Raw genomic sequence first — 17,062 nt, 5'->3', positions numbered from 1 at the left:
GTAAGAATGGTTATTATACTCTATTCCCCAGGATAATGGGCTCCCGCTTTAGGGCAATATTGAAATACCTATGGCTATGGTCAATATTCGTCATTCATCAACAGTTACCATTTTCCCTTTGCAAGAAAGGTGAAACCACCATGAGTGAATACGGTCCATTGAGGCATGAGGTAAGGAATACTTTCATCAAATGAGGGGGAAGGTTTTGGGGTATTGTTTTCAAAGACAAAACTTGACCTTTCCAAGAGGTCCCATTATGGTCCTCAATACGGGGCAGGGTGAGAATAAACCCTGACAACATTCATATTTCTTTCCCTAGTCTAGGAGAACAAGATCTTGAGTATAATCCACATTTAAAAGCAATTGACAATGAACTATAATTTGGATGAGGAATGCCCAGAGAGAGGGCAGACCATAGGGTTGAGCCAATTGATTTGGTCTTTTGGAATAATTGGTCTTCCTTACTAAAACATTTGTTTTAAAGAGTAGGAAAACCTGATTTGATATCTTGATTGAGTATCTCTGATTCCCATTCATTCTTAAGCTTGCCACTCTTTTTTGATTTCTACTTTTTCCGTCCTGGGCCAATAGGGTTGGAGGCAGATTATTTCCTCCGTGCCTGAGTCTGGTTGTTCTGTCCCTTCTGGTGCTGTTGCTTCACCTGAGCAAGGATGTCTCGGATCTTACGCTGAGCCATCTGTCCAGGGAAAAAAATGAGAAAGAATGAGTTAGACGGTGTTAGAGGGGAGTCAGGGCAGCTCAAAACCCCCAGACACACAGGCTTCTGAAGAAAATCACAGCTGGAAAAAGGCAATAGACACTCAAATACATCCCCAGTCTCCAAGTCCCTCTATCAGCTCATTTGCTAGTATTTCAAATCTCTAGACTTCACAGAGTAGGTACAAACCAAGTACTTAAGGAACTTTGAGGCAGGGATAACATTACGTATGGTTAAATGGTACCACCATCAGTTCAGCTATTGATACAGCCAGATCACTGTCTTCACTCTAGGTTTCCATTAACACTGCTCTCTTCAGGTTCTCCTCCTTCTGATCTTGTTCTGTCTCCTTTGCTGCATATCTTCATCCATATCAGGCCCACTAAAGGCAGATGATTCCAAGGGCTCTGACCTGGGCCCTCTTCTCCCACTAACTATTTTACTTGGTGATCTCACCAGCACCCACAGATTCAATTATTTATCTCTACAATGATTATTCTCAGATCTGCTTATCCAGCCCTAACCTGTCTTGTCTCCTAACATCCAGACTCCTACCTCCAACTTCACAGTAGACCAAAAGGTACAGGAATGGGCTCAACCAGATTCCTGAAAGAGTCTCTGATTGTTCTTAGGAACCAAAGGGAGCTTCTCTTCCTGGGAAATCCTAGGACTCCTTCCCAAACATCCTACCTGGCTAGCATAGAAGTGTCCGATGATCTTGACAATGACTTGCTCATTCTCATCAGGAGTCTGATCTCTGGGCACTACCACTTCAGCTGCTGTCAAGTTCTGCAGCTCATTGACCTGGATAAAAGAAAGGGGTGGGGGCAGGTTAGTTAGTGGAATAAGAGCGCTAGAGACAAGGATGAAGTGTTATCAGGACTGAAGAGTGGAGAGCGAACAGAGTCAAAAGGTAAGAAGCAGGGGAATAGAGGAGGCCAAGGGAAGTTAGTGGGGAGCAGAGCCGTATGTCCATCAAAGAGTCAGATGGCTGAGCAGTAAGGTCAGAGTTGCTAAGTAAGGGAGAACTATGATGTTTGTTCAGTGAAACCCAGTATCTGAATCGTGGAACGTTAGAAATAGAGATGACCAAGTCCACACAGTTACTCCTTAGCCCCCTCCACTTCCCAATTTACAGGTGGAAGAAACTGAGGCATAGTTAAAAGGCTCACACCAGTAGTCAACATTTTAGTTCAGGCACTCTGACTCCAAGGCCAGTACCGCTTTCTTTCTACTTTGCCATTCGATTGGGTGGTGAGGTCAAAACCTCCCCATATGCCCTGCCCTCCACTCCCCACCACCTTTTATGACTCACAGTTTTGCCGCCTTTGCCAATGACTCGGCCAGCTGCCGATGCAGGCACCCGGATGTGGGTTTCCAGTTTTACCTCTTCCTTAGGACCAAAGAAGTTCTCTTCCTTGAGCTTCCCATAGATTCTTCCCTGAGCCTAAGGAGATAAGAGAGGGTTAAGTAGAAGTCCTCCTCGGGCAAAAAGGATGGGTCTATAGCACTGAGTTCTCCTGCTCTAACATTTAACGGTTGGCTAATTCCTACTTTCCCTAGAAGCCAAGGAGAGAATAGAGGGCCGGGGAACTTTCTCTAGGAACTAAACCCAATGATAAGGAAGAAGACGTCCCCATTTGGGCTGTAAGAGATTAGGATACAAGTGACTTTGAGGATAACAATAAAAAATTTTAAAAAACAGCAAATTGTATCCCTGTGGCCTACTGGGGTGAGAGTAGTAGGCAGAGCTTAACAATTTGGAAAGTACTTGACAGATAAATTGAGAACTACAAGCAACAATATAGACTCCCTCCTGAACAACCCTAGACTTCATTTCATCCTCAAGAAAGTGATGAGGTGGAAATACCTTAAATTGAGCCTCTGGGGGTCCAGTGATGATGACCATCCGAACTTTGGAATCCGGGGTCTCTGGAGGAGCAATCTGGAAACCCAAACAGGCAAGTCAAAGAAACAACTAAAAATAGCCCTAGCCTCCTCCTAAGGGGAAGGGGCAAACATACAGGACTCCAACTTTACCAACCCACAAATTATTATTTCCATCAGCAAATCCATAATAGAGAGAGATAAAGGCTAGTAGTCTTCCTAGCATAACTGTTGAAAAGCTTACATCGATGAGCTTTTGAATCTTTAAGGAAGATTACCCAAGCTGGGATGAATTCTCATCCCAAAGCTTTCAAGGGCTAGTTGGGTATGGTTTTGCCTACAAGCAAAAGTATGAAAGAGGTGAACACTGATTTCCCTCCCCCCATTAAGCAATGAGAGGTCTTTAACCTTAAAGGTTAAAGATATATCGTAGTGATTCCCCTTAGGGTACTAATTGGGATTTGATGACCCTTTGAGAGTCTTTTCAAACTACTTTGATTCTATGATTTATTAAATGTTTCTGACCACATCGTTTCTCCTTTTTTAAAGGAACCCATTCCTCCAATGTGGCCCTCAAAGCACAACATGATAAATTTTTCCAAGGCAGTTCTTTGAGCACAAGCAAGAGGCACCATTTGCCTCAAGAAGGGACTGAGTATAGACATATAGAAATTCTCCAAGTTGGATGCAAGTTTCCTTGAGGCACCTGGAGGAGGGTTAGAATGGGATGGGATGAACTCTTGTCCCAAAATAGAAAAAAAATGAGCAAATCACCTTGATGGAGGCACTGGCAAACCTTGATAGCTGCTTAATATGCTGGCCCTTCTTGCCAATGATGGCACCCACTGCCTGGGCAGGGATGAATACCTGCACCATCTCCTGCTCTGGAGCCTGCTGCCAAGACAAGGGACGTTACCAAGGGGGCCTGCTAATGCTCTAACGTCATCCCCAGTGACCAAACCCAGGAGGGGAAAGACATTTATATATTCTTTTCTCTCTACTCCTCTTCTTCCTCCCTCACCCCCTCTGCATAATCAACAAGCAGAACTAGGAGGCTGTACCACCCTCCCTAGTAACTAGCTGGACTAGCCCAGAGGCAAGTTTATTTATGCCCTCAATGCGGCCAGTGGACAAAAATAGTACCTGTAGGTGCAACCGGCAATAGGAAGGCATAGAGAAAGGTTATGGAAAATGTTAGGTTGCTAACAAACTAGGGGAACACCCTGGGCTGGCATATGACATATTATTCAGTACCAGAGGATACTGGGGTTAAGTGGACTCTCAATGCAGGCATATAAAAGAGCTGCCACTCCAGGAGAATGCTAGCCCACTCCACCCAAACACTACTTAGAAGAATTCCCAGGGTCAGGTGTCCATAAAGATTTAACCCTTTGGGAGAAAAAGGGGATAATGAACATCTCAGAGGGTCCCTTGAAAATAATTCTTCTACTTACCATGAAGGAGCTATAGGGGGCAGCCCCTGAGACACTGCTTGGAGGTGGAGGAACAGCACTAGATGAGGCTGGGAAGAGGCCCACAGCAGCCAAGTTGAGGCCAGGGATCAAATGAGATTGTAGCTGAAGAAGAAATGTTGAAAAAGAAGCAATTAACGCAGGTCCTTTCTCATTCCTGGGTGGTGAAAAGATATGTGGCTTAGCTGGTCCTTCTCTCCCCCACACCTCAGTGAGCCTGGCAATATAGCCACAAGCCATGTTCATGGGATTTCAAAAGGGACCATATAGGGAGGATATGTGCACTAGATAAATCTGCCTAGATAATATTTTTTCTTACACATTTGAAGTTAAAACATCCCTCCCTTTTATAAACAGCCACAGTCTAACCAGAACACATAGACAAAAATAAACACAGCCGCTGAAGCAGAGTGTAGATCTGAATCTCAGCTCTGCTGTTTATGTCTTCTATAACCTCTCTGGGCCTCTATTTCCTCATCTGTAAAATGGGTAGGGTTGGACTAGACATTCCTTTGATCTACAGACCTACACTCTACCCACTTATATCACTCTGGAAAAATTTTAAAGAATTTTATCACACTTACTAGCTGTGTGATCCTGGCAAGTCACTTAACCCCGATTACCTCACCAAAAAAAAAAAAAAAAAAAGAATTTTCTCCTGACACAAGATCAATGGGACACAATTCCATGGGCAATACGAGGCCAGGCACATTCACTTACCCCTTTACCACTACTTTGTAACTGACAGCTGAGTATCTGGGAGGTGGCTCTAACTCAGCTACAGAATTTTCCTATCTATGAAGCCAAATGACCCATATGGCAATTATACCTGTTTTCATGGATGCTGGGTTTTAGCCACGGGTGAACTTACCAGAAAGAGCATGAATGAGAAATGATGGGAGAGGAACGATGGGAACTGGGTATATGATTTCATCAATATTGAGAACTCCCAGGTGAGGAAGCTATTTCTACCAGGCGGGTCAGGAGATTCTGCAACTTACAGCTAGTCTGCATCAGAGGAACTTGAGTCCTGGTCTACTTGGATTCAAGGTCAGTACTATCCACTTTATCACACTACCTCTTTAAACCTCAGTATATTAACTCTCTAAGCACTTCAAATTTGGAATCCAAGGTTCTAGGGTATTTTAATTATATATATTAATATATTATATATATTTACACACACATGTGTATGTATATACATATATGTGCACACACAGGTAGATACATTCAGTAATATTAAATATTTTTTCCCTTTCTCTTTTTCTTCTTTCTGTAGGGACATTGGTTTCCTTTGAGGATCCTAAGATTTGTCCATGGTCACATACCCAATATATGTCCAGTAGAAGGCCTTGAACATGGATCTTCCTAACTCTAAGACCAACCCTTTACCCACTATATCATAGTGCCTTGCAGGGAGGCCCATTACCACCCTTTACAGGGTATCTCTCTTCTAAGCTTCAAAACTGCATTTAACACATCCCTAAGGTGAGAAGGCAGCAAGGTTTGGGAATGTTCTCATGTTCCCCGGAAAGGGCTTTCTCAAGTCACCAACATGCAACCTCACTCCCCCAGCTTCCAATGACCTAGAAAGCTTTAAAAGATTTATTATCACAGAACTGACTTCTTAATCTCCTTCACACAAGACTCACAGATGGTCAGAAAACTAGAAGGGGAGGTCCCCCAGAAGGTTCTCCTATTCCTCTAAATACTCACGCTCATGGCTGCTACATCATTCTCATAGGCCTCGCGAACTTTCTTCATAATCTCCTGCTCAGCTTTACAGCAATTCTCAATACAACCCTTAACCGTGATGGTCCTCTCAGGGTTGTAAAGGGTCAAATCCTGCAACCTGAGAAGAAGAGCAGAGAAAAGAAAAGACCTTAAAAGCTCTTCCCCATACATCAGTGCCAAGTCCCAGATAGAAAGTCTAGAGACCTGAATACTAGAAAGGTAGTATATTATGGATTATAACTCTTAAGGAGAATGCTTATCCTATCTCTCAGGGTCAGTTTCCCTTATCTAGAATAATGGGAGGGACCAGCCCAACGTATCTGCACCTCCAGAGTAGGTTAAGGACAACACAAGATTAACCAAAATTGTACTAATACACTTGAGATGGGTTTCTTGAAACCTAAAGGAGGGCCAAAGATTATTCAAACCCCACACCAAGATTAGGACTACTGGATCAGCCTACTTGGAGTTGGTTGTACTGGGATAGAAGAAAAAGCACATCATGGCTGGAGAATTTTACCCAAAGGATCTACTGAGCTCCTTACTTCTTTGGAAAAAGAACTGGGAAGGCAAACTGCTTCACCTACAGATAAAGGTCTAGAGGTGGAAGAGGCTAAGAAGAAGAGAGCGTGATACTTTCAAAGGCAAAAGTTAAGGTCCAGTGCTCTGCCCTCCACTGACACCTGAATACCCTTCCCATTTTAGTGGAGCATATGTTAGAAGAGTTTATTATAAATACATGGTGGCAGAGTAGAGACAAGAATTCCTTAGTCTTGGATCCCTAGCCTGGGGTTTTCCCAATTCCAGTGGTAGAGGATGGAAAGACCAATGCAGTGAAAGAAGACTCAAGAAAGACTGGAGTTAGGAGGCATCAGAAAGATCAATTAGTTTATCCCCCTTCTTGTATAAATGTTTTTTCCTTGACTACAGGACATTCATAAAATCTCAGAAGGGGCTTCTGAGGTCACCTGACCTAGTTCAGATCAGAACAAAAATTCCCTCCCAAACATCAAAAAAAATGGTGATTCAGCCTTTATATCTGAAGACATTCATTGATGTGATCTTCTTACTACCTTCTGAAGCATCTAATTACATTTCTAAAAATCTCTATAGGAACCTTTTCCTAATATCAAGTCTAAATCTGAATGTCTGACATTTCCGCCCATTCTTAGTTTAGCTCCCTGGGACCAAGCAGAATGAGTTTAATCTTTCTTCACATGGGGTTGACCTGAAATGAGCCCAGAGTCAAAAGAACCTTGGTCTGAATCCTAGGTCTGCCATTTACTCATTTAATCTTAAAGGCTATTATTTCTCCATCTCTACAAATTGGCCTAGAAGATAATCTATAGTTCCTTTCAGCCTTCTCTTTCTGCTCTCTTTTAAAACATCTAAATTATCCCCTTGTTCTTTTGACTAATTCTTATGTTGCTTAGTGCTTATTTTCTTCAACATTCTGATTGTTCTTTAAAGAATATGCTCCCAAGTCCTACAACTAAGCCTCAAAACAGTAGTCACATTGGGAAAACTGCAGCTATCCTATAGACAAACACAACAAGCTCTCCACCTAAAATGAACAAATACTATCTATTAACCAGAAAGTTGTGTACAAAGAGGGAGGCAACTGAGGTCCAAGGGACAAAAACTATTGACTCCAACATCCCCATGGATTGTGTAATACCACCCTGGCACTTTACTTCTCTGCCTATGGGAACAATGAAAAAGACAGTCTTACGAAGAAATGGTGATTTTGGTCTCCGTATCCTGTTCCACTTTTTTAAGGTTTCGTCCTTCTTTGCCAATTAGACGTCCCACAAAATTATTGTGGGCCAGGATCTTCAGAGGGACCTCATCAGCTCTTGAGAGAAAAAAAGAATAAATGATGAATGAAAAGGCATTTAAGTTCTTACTATGAGCAGCTAGGTGGTACAGTGGATAGAGTTGGAATTAGGAAGTTAGGATTAGGATAGACTTGGAGTTAGGAAGATTCATCTTCCTGAGTTCAAATCTGGTCTCAGACACTTACTGGATGTGTGACCCTGGGCAAGTCACTCAACCCTGTTTGCCTCAGTTTCCTCATCTGTAAAAAATGAGCTGGAGAAGGAAATGGTAAACCCCTCTAATATCTTTGCCAAGAAAACCCCAAATGGGGTCATGGAGAGTCAGACACGACTGAAACAACTGAAACAACAACAAAGCATGCAAAAGGCTGAAGATACAAATTGAAAAGTAAAGCAATACTTGCTCATATTCTAACAGGGGACACATAGGCAATTTCCACTGCTAGTCCAATAATATAAGACTCCCACATAACTCAACAATGAAACTAGGTCATCATCTCCAAACTATTCATTTGCTCACATCTTCAAGGCTCAACTCAGGTACCACATATCTTCTCCCTCCTCAGAGCTTTCAGGAGCCCTATGTCTCAATCTCTTTTTATCCTCAATTAGAATATTAACAACTCACATTTATATAACAATTTAACATTGGCAGAATGCCTTATATATATCATCTCATTTGATTCAACAACCTTGTTAGCTAGCTGCTTACAACTCCCATTTTATAAAAGAGGAAACTGAGGCTCAGAAAAGTTACATGACTTTCTGAGGGCTGCACAACTAGCAAGAGTCTGAGAATATTACATTTCTTGAGTGCAGTACTGTTTCATTCTTGATATGTACAGCATTTTACATAAAGGACACACTTAATGTCTGTTTAATTGAACAACTTTGTATAAAGACATTGGTAGAGATATAGAGTTGAATGTAGGGCAGCTGAAAACAAAAGGACAGCAAAAAACATAAGAGAAGATAGACTATTTTGGCTACATAAAATTCAAAAGCTTTGCACAAATAAAATCAATGATAGAATCTGAAAGTACAAATATTGACATCACTGAGAAATAACTGTTAAGTCTGATATCCAAACTATACTGAGAGCTGGCACAAATATTTCATTCTCCAAAAGACAAGTCATCAAAAGATATGAAGAGTCTTCAAGAGGAACTGTAAACTACAAATGACTCCATGAAAACATGGTGATTGGCAAAGGTGGCAAACAATAATGCATCTGGAACTAGATGCATTCAACCTGATTCTGACTACTTGGACTCAGCCTCTAGATTTTACATGGGGAAATTGAGACTGAGGGAGATGAAGTGATTTCACCAAGCTCATACAGCACAGGCATAATAAGGGACAGAGGTGGAATCTGAACCCAGGTTCTCTGTCTCCCATCAGTGCTCTTCACTTCTACTGGAAAAACTATGTGCTGCCTGGGTCCCTTATAAGTATGTTACATAATCTCAACAGGGCCCTCATTACAGAAAGGCAATCTTTTTAAATTTCCCTAATGGATTCCCTATTCCACTCACCACAATGGCTCTCTCAAAACTTTTTATCCCTCCTCAAACCTCCCATGGCTCCCCTTCTTACCAGCCTCTCAGCTAAAAACTTTGCCTCATATTTAATTGAAAAAAAGGAGGTCATTCAATGAGGTCTTCCTCTTTTCATATCTCATATCCTTCAAATGCCTTCTCCCACTATCTCTCCACCTTCTCCCCTATCAGCAACAGGAAAAAAAGGTCCAACATACACCAAAATACTCATAGTATTACTCTTCATAATGCCAGAAATAAAGGTGGTATCTTTCCATTAACTGCATGATGGCAAGCAAAAAGAAAAAATTGAATGTAACAGAATATTAAGTAGCAAGAAATGACATCCCAGAGGTACACAGAGATGATCTGCATCACAGATCAGGGTCAATGGACATCGGTTTGGGAAAGGGAAAAGCAAGAGTAATAGCCTTACGTCTTGGTATCTTTTGCTTCTTTCTGCATGATTTCCAGAATCATCTTGCAAGCAGAAGAGCACCCTTCCGGGGTAGAGTGAACACTGATGGCCTTCTCAGCTGCTCCAGCATTCTCCTTTCGGTGAACATCAATTCTGATGGTTGAGAAAGTAAAAGATTATTATAGCCTCCCAGATTACCGGTTCTTATATTTGATCCAAGAAATGCAGCCCCCAAATGTGTGCAAAGCCAAATGCAAAGCGGCCAGCACAGGGAGAAAGGCAGGGCACCAGGAACTCCATGGTGCAAACTTTGGTCTCACTGATACTGCTTTAATGAGGGCTGGCACATTGATGGATTGATGGCCCTAAGACAGAGATTCTTAATTGGGCGGGGGGGGAGGGGGCAGTGTGCTGTGTAAGGATTACCAGTCTATGAATACAGAAGGGGAAAATAATTACATCTTCATTTTCATTTACTGAAATTTATCATTTTCTTCAATTATGATTTAAACATGGTTCTGAAGAGCATGGTTCATAGGTATCCCCAGGCTGCCAAAGGCATACATGAAACAAAAAAGGATTAGGAACTCCTGCCCTAGAGTCACATGGAAAGTTTCACATGCAGACTTTGAAACAAACCTAAGGGGAGGAGTGTGGCACTTGTTTCTTTCCAACTCAACCTCTAGCAAAAAAAAAAAGCCAGGGGAGGGGGAGGGAAATTACTTGAAAAGGAATAGGTGGACAAATAGTATAAGCCTTAGTCCATTGTACTGGGTAAAACAAAGAAATTTGGTATGAAAATGAGTATCAAAGGGAACTATTTTGCCCTCCATCAATGGCTCCAATCCTTAGATAGCATAGTCAGTTTCTTGATTCTAAAAGTTAGAGTCATAGTATCAAAATTAAATTGGAAGAGACTTTGTCAGTAATAATCTAATCCAGCCTCTCATCCCATGAGGGAATACCCAACCACTCTCACATACTGTGGGTCCTATTTAGTAAAGTCTTAGAGGGTGGTGCCTTCCTTGACATCAGTTGCATTCATGTAACTAGATATTTCTACCCAGTTGTTTTCTATCACCACCACCCCACCCCTGACCAATTCCTTCCTCCTCATCTGATGAGGATGAGAATGAGAGGAATGGGATCAGGAAGCCCTAGCCCTCCAAAGGGGAAGACACAATACATCAGTGACACTGAACTAACTTCTTGGAAGTGAGAAATCAGATCTATAACAACCACTCCTTTCACCTTCTCCCCTAGCCCCAAGACTGAGCAGGATTTTCAAAGTTCTCCTATACCCTACATCCCAATCCCCAATCACATACATACTCACTTAGACTGGGTCTGTTTAGTAATGTTGCGGATGGTGGCTCCTTCCTTTCCAATGATGGCACCCACATACTGGGTGGGCACCAGGAGCCTCAGGGGAATATCCACTGGCTGTTGTTTGGAGGGGGCACCTGCCACCACAGGAGAGCCCTGGCGAGGTTGACCCCGGGAATTAAAGCCACCCCGGCGACCATTCTCAGGACCCTGAGCCATCTGCTCATCAGGGATGTAGGAGACTTTCAGTGAGTGGTTCTCCAGCTGGTGGCCATTCAACTTCATGATGGCTCTGTGAGTACAGGGAAGAGACAGTTATTCATATATCCATCAACCTCAAAATAAAATAGAGAGAGAGAGAGAGAGAGAGAGAGAGAGAGAGAGAGAGAGAGAGAGAGAGAGAGAGTGAGAGAGAGTGTGTGTGTGTGTGTGTGTGTGCGCGCGCTAATCTGTTTACTATGCTTGGTACTGGAGAAATGCCATGGAAGTACTAACCAACCCCACAATTGGAAACCTTTTAGTCTGAAATTAATAACAAAGAAATATGATTCAGAATCTTAGGAGTTACCCCGCCTAAGGGTAGAGACAACTCCACCACCCTTAGGAAGCCTTCAACCTGAAGAGTCCTTGCTTCCCTTAAGGAATTAATTCTCATTCTGATGCAGAGGGAGACATGACAGACATGTTAGTTTGCAACAAGGAAGGCATATATTAATTTTGAGAATTACATATGAAATCTTATGATTTGGGGCAGGGGGACAGTAAAGAAGAATGTAAAAAAAATTCTGTATTAACAGTAATCATTGGCCTGACCAGAGTCTAGCTATGCTCCGAGAGCACCAAGAATTTTAAAGTTGGAAAAGACCTAAGAGATCATTTCCAATCATTCACTCAATCAACAAAAATGTATTAAATGATTATATGTGTTCAGCAAAAGCTGAGACAACTAGGGCCCAGAGCAGTTATCTAATTAGTGGCATATTAATTACTCAAGAGTAAACACAAGCCACAAGTAAACACAATTCTTACATTCCTCCCTAGCAAAGTCCAAAATGGGACAAGGTACTAAAAGTATGGAATATAAAAGAGGAAGACTATCTGGTAAACCTGAGGTGGAACACTAATTAAGCAGTCTTTAACAATCAGTGCAAATGAATAGTTTGGCACGATTTTGGACAAGTACATGCTGAAGGAGGACAGCGAGCTGATCAGTCAGGATTTTCCAAGGAAGGTTTCTTAGGGGCCATGAGCTTTGAAGGGTAGAGCCAGGCAGGAAAAAGGACTCCTAAGACAAGTAGAATCGGTGTTAAGAATAGCTTGTAGCATTTGGTGGCTGTAGAGGATAAGGCAAAGGCACTGCCGACTGGCTTAGCTAGAAATCATGGTAAGGAAGTTTTTGCACAATGTGTCTCCTAACAAGAGCATGAAAAGGGAGAGGAAAGAACACCTGTCTTGCTCTTGCATGATAAAGAAAGCCATCAAGACATAAAAAGAAGGAAATGGCAAAGAGAAATAGTAGAACTATTGAAGACAAAAAATTGAACTTAGCATATGGTTTAAAATGGATAGCCATTGCTGGAGATTCTAAATTTCAGTGATTTAAAAGTTGTTTAAAAAAAAAACGGCTCAGATTCCTAAAATGTAGCCACTGCTAGGATTCTTACAATCTAGCCACTGCTTACCCATGTTCAGATGCCTTAACAGTCTGCCCAATATGATGAATGTTCTAATAAACCTTGTCTTTGGCTGAAAGAAGGCTTGGGTCGAATTCTTTCGAGCAGGACCCATGTGTTATATTAGGGTCCCAGCACCCCTGAATCCCTAAATTGCATCATTTTGGTGGCCAGTACAGGGAAACTGCCTAACCCCAAGTTCTTCTCCAGCCAAGACTGGAAGGTATGTGAGCCTCCTCCCACCCCTCCTTTCTTGCTCTGCAGTTGGGGTCACTCTCCAAGCACCAAGGCTTGGAATTGCTTTTCTGGCAGATGGTTATGAGGCTGTCTTGCACTGGGCCTGATGCTCTCAGGCTCTCGGTCCACTGGGTCAGTTCAAGGCCATGAACCTGGGTACACCTTCCGAAGCATAGAGGACAAGAATGGACATCCTATCTGGAAGTGTATCTGTTAATTCCCTCAGCACTAGGGAATTGGGGAAAACTGCAGTTGCTTTTTGGTTCCCTGAGGCTTACTTACTCCCTTCCCCCTTCACCCCTGAATTCTCCTTCATGGAGGTTACAGGGAAAAGTTAGAACAGTTAAAAATATCTTGGCAGATTCTGGAGGTTTTGTGATTGATCATTAAGGAGTTTAGAACTCCTCCTTACAACCCTGGTCACTCTTTTCTCCCACTCCCTTCATTTCAGTACTTTTGATTTCACCCTCCCCCATCTGGGAAAGGAAGGAGGGGGAGGGGCAGCAGCTACAATGTGGGCCCTAGGGCAACATTTGCCTGGAAGCATCACCCAGGTTCAGCACATCCTGCTCAAGGTAATGAAGCTAGCCTCCAAACTTGAGTAAGCACACTCTTCTAAATTTGTAGTTTTAACTGTTAATGATGAGATGTTGATTCTCTATGTAAAGTAATTTAGAAGTGCATTTAACAAAACTGAAGTCACCTGATTGGTAATGGGTTTGTTTCAAGTTTCAAATTGGTGAACTTTCTGTATCAGTTATGTCAAGCAACTTTTCATAATTTGGTTACCACTAAAATATTTAGCTATTGTTGGTTATTGTTTTAATTTGTAAACTAGCCAAAAAGTTTATTTGGGTTTCTATGGCTTGCTGAGAATTTGCAAGTGTATCGAAATCTCTAATGACTGACTTTTTATACCAGGACAAATTTAAGTTTGAGATATAAATCCTGGAAAAGTTATTCCTCAGATGTGATTAGTAAAACTTGCTGTTTGAGGTAAAAGCTCATAGGATTTTATTTTGAGTTGTCTGATGGGTCATAATCCATCAATAATCAATAATCTGAGAGAAATGCCACAAACTACTCAGAGAAGGTGGTACTGGTGGGAAGTCAGCATTGGGAAAAGCTGAGAGGACAGTTTTAGCCTCAGTCTAAGATGGGATCCTCCTGGCTCAGTTTCCCCATTATGTTGCTTTGAAAGGGAATGTTACCCACCTGGCTATTCCCGAGTCTGGCTATGAGGTGGATCTGATACTGCATGGTCGGAAAATTGAATTATCTGAATCCAAATAGAGCTAAGGATGTTTTGTTCTCTCATTTGGGCCCTAAATCTAGTTCCTGTTTTATATCTGGTCCCTGCAGTCTTTTCTGTCAGATTTGTGTCTTCCAGACTACAGTCCATCCACCTACAGTTGGTAGCAAACAGTGAGTACCAGCCAATGTCTCACATCACTCCCTGGATGCAGCCTGTGCTCGGTTCCAGTCAACCTCCTCTTTGGGAACCCCTTGAGGCAGGGACAGCTCTATGCCCCTTGCTAGCAGGAAGCAGTTTCAGAAGCCGAGATCTTTGCCCCTTACCCCAAAAGAATTTGGGTTCCTATTTGTTTGAGGGGGGAATGATGGAGTTGGAATCTGGGCCCCAGAAAGGAAAAACCCTGGACTTTCCCATATGGCCAAATCTCTGGTGTTCCTCTGAGGCTATAATCCCATCAACTGGCCTTTCCTTGCGGCTACACCCAATCTCCCCTCCATTGTCTTACCTCCCTATGGCCCCTGGCCATTTCCCACCCTTAATCCTAGCTAGGCTTCATTCTCCCTTGGCCACGAGGTCCAGATCCCAGGAGTTCTGTTCACCCCAGCTCACTAGCCACTCCCATCCAGATCTCCTTAGGCCCTTCCTCCCGTCACCCCAAACTACTTGGCCACTCCTAGATCCCTCCCACAGTCTTTCTGTATATAAGGTCCATCTTGTCTCCATTAAGATGCTCAGATTCCTAAAATCTAGCCACTGCTGGGATTCTTATAATCTAGCCATTGCTTACCCATGTTCAGACTCCTGAAGAGTCTGCCCAATATAATGAATGTTCTAATAAACCTTGTCTAAAAAAAAAAAAAAACCTTTCACCCACAAAAAAAAAGCCAACAAACTGGAGAAGATGACTGCAGTGAGGGCACTGATCCCACTACAGTGATCTGATATTGCTGTCCCCCCCATAAGAAAGAACAATCCTGCTTATATAAAAATGCCTGTGACCTCTAGGAATGCGTGCCTTTCCCAAGAAGGGGAGGCAGGTCCTCCTTTCAACCAACAGATGGAGCCATTGACCCAGCAAAGAAGCCTTGGGTTGGACTATTTAGCAACCAGGCTGAACTCCAAAAACCAGCTCCTTCTCAGTAGGCTCCACTACATCCCTGGAAACACGGCCACTCTGATATACTACAATAGATTCCTATCAATTAAACATGAGGGGTTTCTATCCCTCATTTTCCCTCTACTTCAGCTGGAAAACTAGGGTCAACCTCACACCCATCAGATTGGCTAATGTGACAAAAAAGGAAAATGTTAAATGTTGGAGATGTGGGAAAACTGGGACACTGATGCACTGTTGGTGGAGTTGTGAACTGATCCAACCACTGTGGAGAGGAATTTGGACTATGCCTAAAGGGCTATAAAGCTGTGCATACCCTTTGATTCAGCAATACCGCTGGTATTTGATTCAGCAATACCACTAAGTCTGTATCTCAAAGAGATTTTTTGAAAGGAAAAGAGAAAGGATCTATATATACAAAAATATTTATAGCAGTTCTTTTTGTGGTAGCTAAGAATTTGAAATTGAGGGGACACTCATCAATTGGGGGATGGCTGAACAAATTGTGGTATGTGATTGTAATGGAATATTATTGTGCTATAAGAAATGACAAGCAGGGTGATTTCAGAAAAAAATGTAAAGACTTTCTTGAATTGATACAAAATGAAGTGAGCAGAACCAAGAGAACACTGTACACAGTAACAGCAATATTGTATGATGAAGAACTATGAATGACTTAGCTATTCTCAATGCAATGATTCAAGACAATCCCAAAGGACTCATGATGAAAAATCCTATCTCCTCCAGAGAAAGAACTGATGTCATCTGAAAATGGGCTGAAGCATACTATTTTTCAATTTTTTTTCTTTTTGAGTTTTCTTGCACAAAATGACTAATATGGAAATGTTTTACATGATTGTACATGTATAATCTATATTGGATTACTTAAGTCTCAGGAAGGGGGGAAAGGAGGGAAGGAGGGATAGAATTTGGAACTCAAAACTTTAAAAAATGCTAAAAATTGTTTTTATATATAATTGGGGAGAAAATAAAATATTACTTAAAACTAAAAAAAAAACTAGTGTCACTCTCAAGAGAGGTTTGTGGATCAGATGATAATAATAAATTACCACTATTACACATATTTGTACAACCCTTTAAGGTTTCCAAAACACTTTCCTCACAGCAACCTAATGAGATACAAAGTATACAAAAATCAATATGGTGCTCTTCAGTGTACCCCCAACCTCCAAGCCTCCCTCAGTACTGTCCATCTCCCAGCTAACTCACTGCCTGGTCTGTTCTCGGTTGGAATAGGTAACATTCACCACTGCAGTCTCACTCTCGGTGTTCACTAGAGGAGAAAACAGAAGCCAGAGTTAGAGCTAGTGAGCCACCTTTTTCCCACCTCCACCCCCTTCCAAAGCTTAAAAAACCCCATCTTTCTCATTGAAAAAGAGAGAAAGAGACAGAGAGCGCTCACATCACAAAAGCCTCCCAAAGCATGGCTCACTGGCCAAACTCACAACTGTCACTGCCACCAAACCCACCTTTTCCAAGAGACATGTGCAAATTTGCCCCTCAGTTTGCTTTTTTAAAGTTTTCTTTCTTTCTTTCACCATTCCAGGACATGTTAAGTGATGTATCCCTCAAGTGTGGGAATATTGATAAAAAATAAGAACCCTGAATAGAATCCCATCCTTCCAAACTGTATCTTCAAAACTTATTCTGTCTCATATCCTGAAATATTGAATGACCTCACCTATGTAGATAAGAGCACTGAGCTGGTTTGATTAAAAAGAGGCCTGAATCCCTGGGAGGCATCCAAGTCAAAGGCTGACAAACTATAGACCTTGGTCAGCCTACTGCCTGTTTTTGTACAGCCCAGAATACTAAATGGTTTTTTTACATT

The 17,062-nt window shown here is 42.1% G+C and overlaps 1 protein-coding gene across 3 annotated transcripts in view; it reads right to left on the bottom strand.

Annotated features, from left to right (window-relative positions):
- Positions 1-604: 604 nt before the first annotated feature.
- The window catches only part of IGF2BP1 (insulin like growth factor 2 mRNA binding protein 1), a 57,187-nt gene continuing 40,729 nt past the window's right edge, over positions 605-17,062 (bottom strand). The window contains exons 5-15 of one of the 3 annotated variants that reach the window (XM_027873191.1): positions 16,441-16,504; positions 10,942-11,223; positions 9,624-9,758; positions 7,544-7,666; positions 5,794-5,929; positions 4,060-4,182; positions 3,380-3,499; positions 2,589-2,663; positions 2,034-2,165; positions 1,409-1,522; positions 605-697 (exon numbers count right to left, since the gene is read on the bottom strand). In XM_027873191.1, the coding sequence (XP_027728992.1) occupies positions 605-697; positions 1,409-1,522; positions 2,034-2,165; positions 2,589-2,663; positions 3,380-3,499; positions 4,060-4,182; positions 5,794-5,929; positions 7,544-7,666; positions 9,624-9,758; positions 10,942-11,223; positions 16,441-16,504 (1,397 nt within the window). The remainder of the gene's footprint in view (positions 698-1,408; positions 1,523-2,033; positions 2,166-2,588; positions 2,664-3,379; positions 3,500-4,059; positions 4,183-5,793; positions 5,930-7,543; positions 7,667-9,623; positions 9,759-10,941; positions 11,224-16,440; positions 16,505-17,062) is intronic. The other 2 variants (XM_027873192.1, XM_027873193.1) reach the window with 2 other exon arrangements.

Source organism: Vombatus ursinus, unplaced genomic scaffold (assembly GCF_900497805.2).
Source record: "Vombatus ursinus unplaced genomic scaffold, bare-nosed wombat genome assembly UNPS02014801.1, whole genome shotgun sequence".
NCBI lineage: Eukaryota > Metazoa > Chordata > Mammalia > Diprotodontia > Vombatidae > Vombatus > Vombatus ursinus.
Note: the sequence above shows the minus strand (reverse complement) of the source record. Positions and strands in the feature narration are given on the sequence as shown.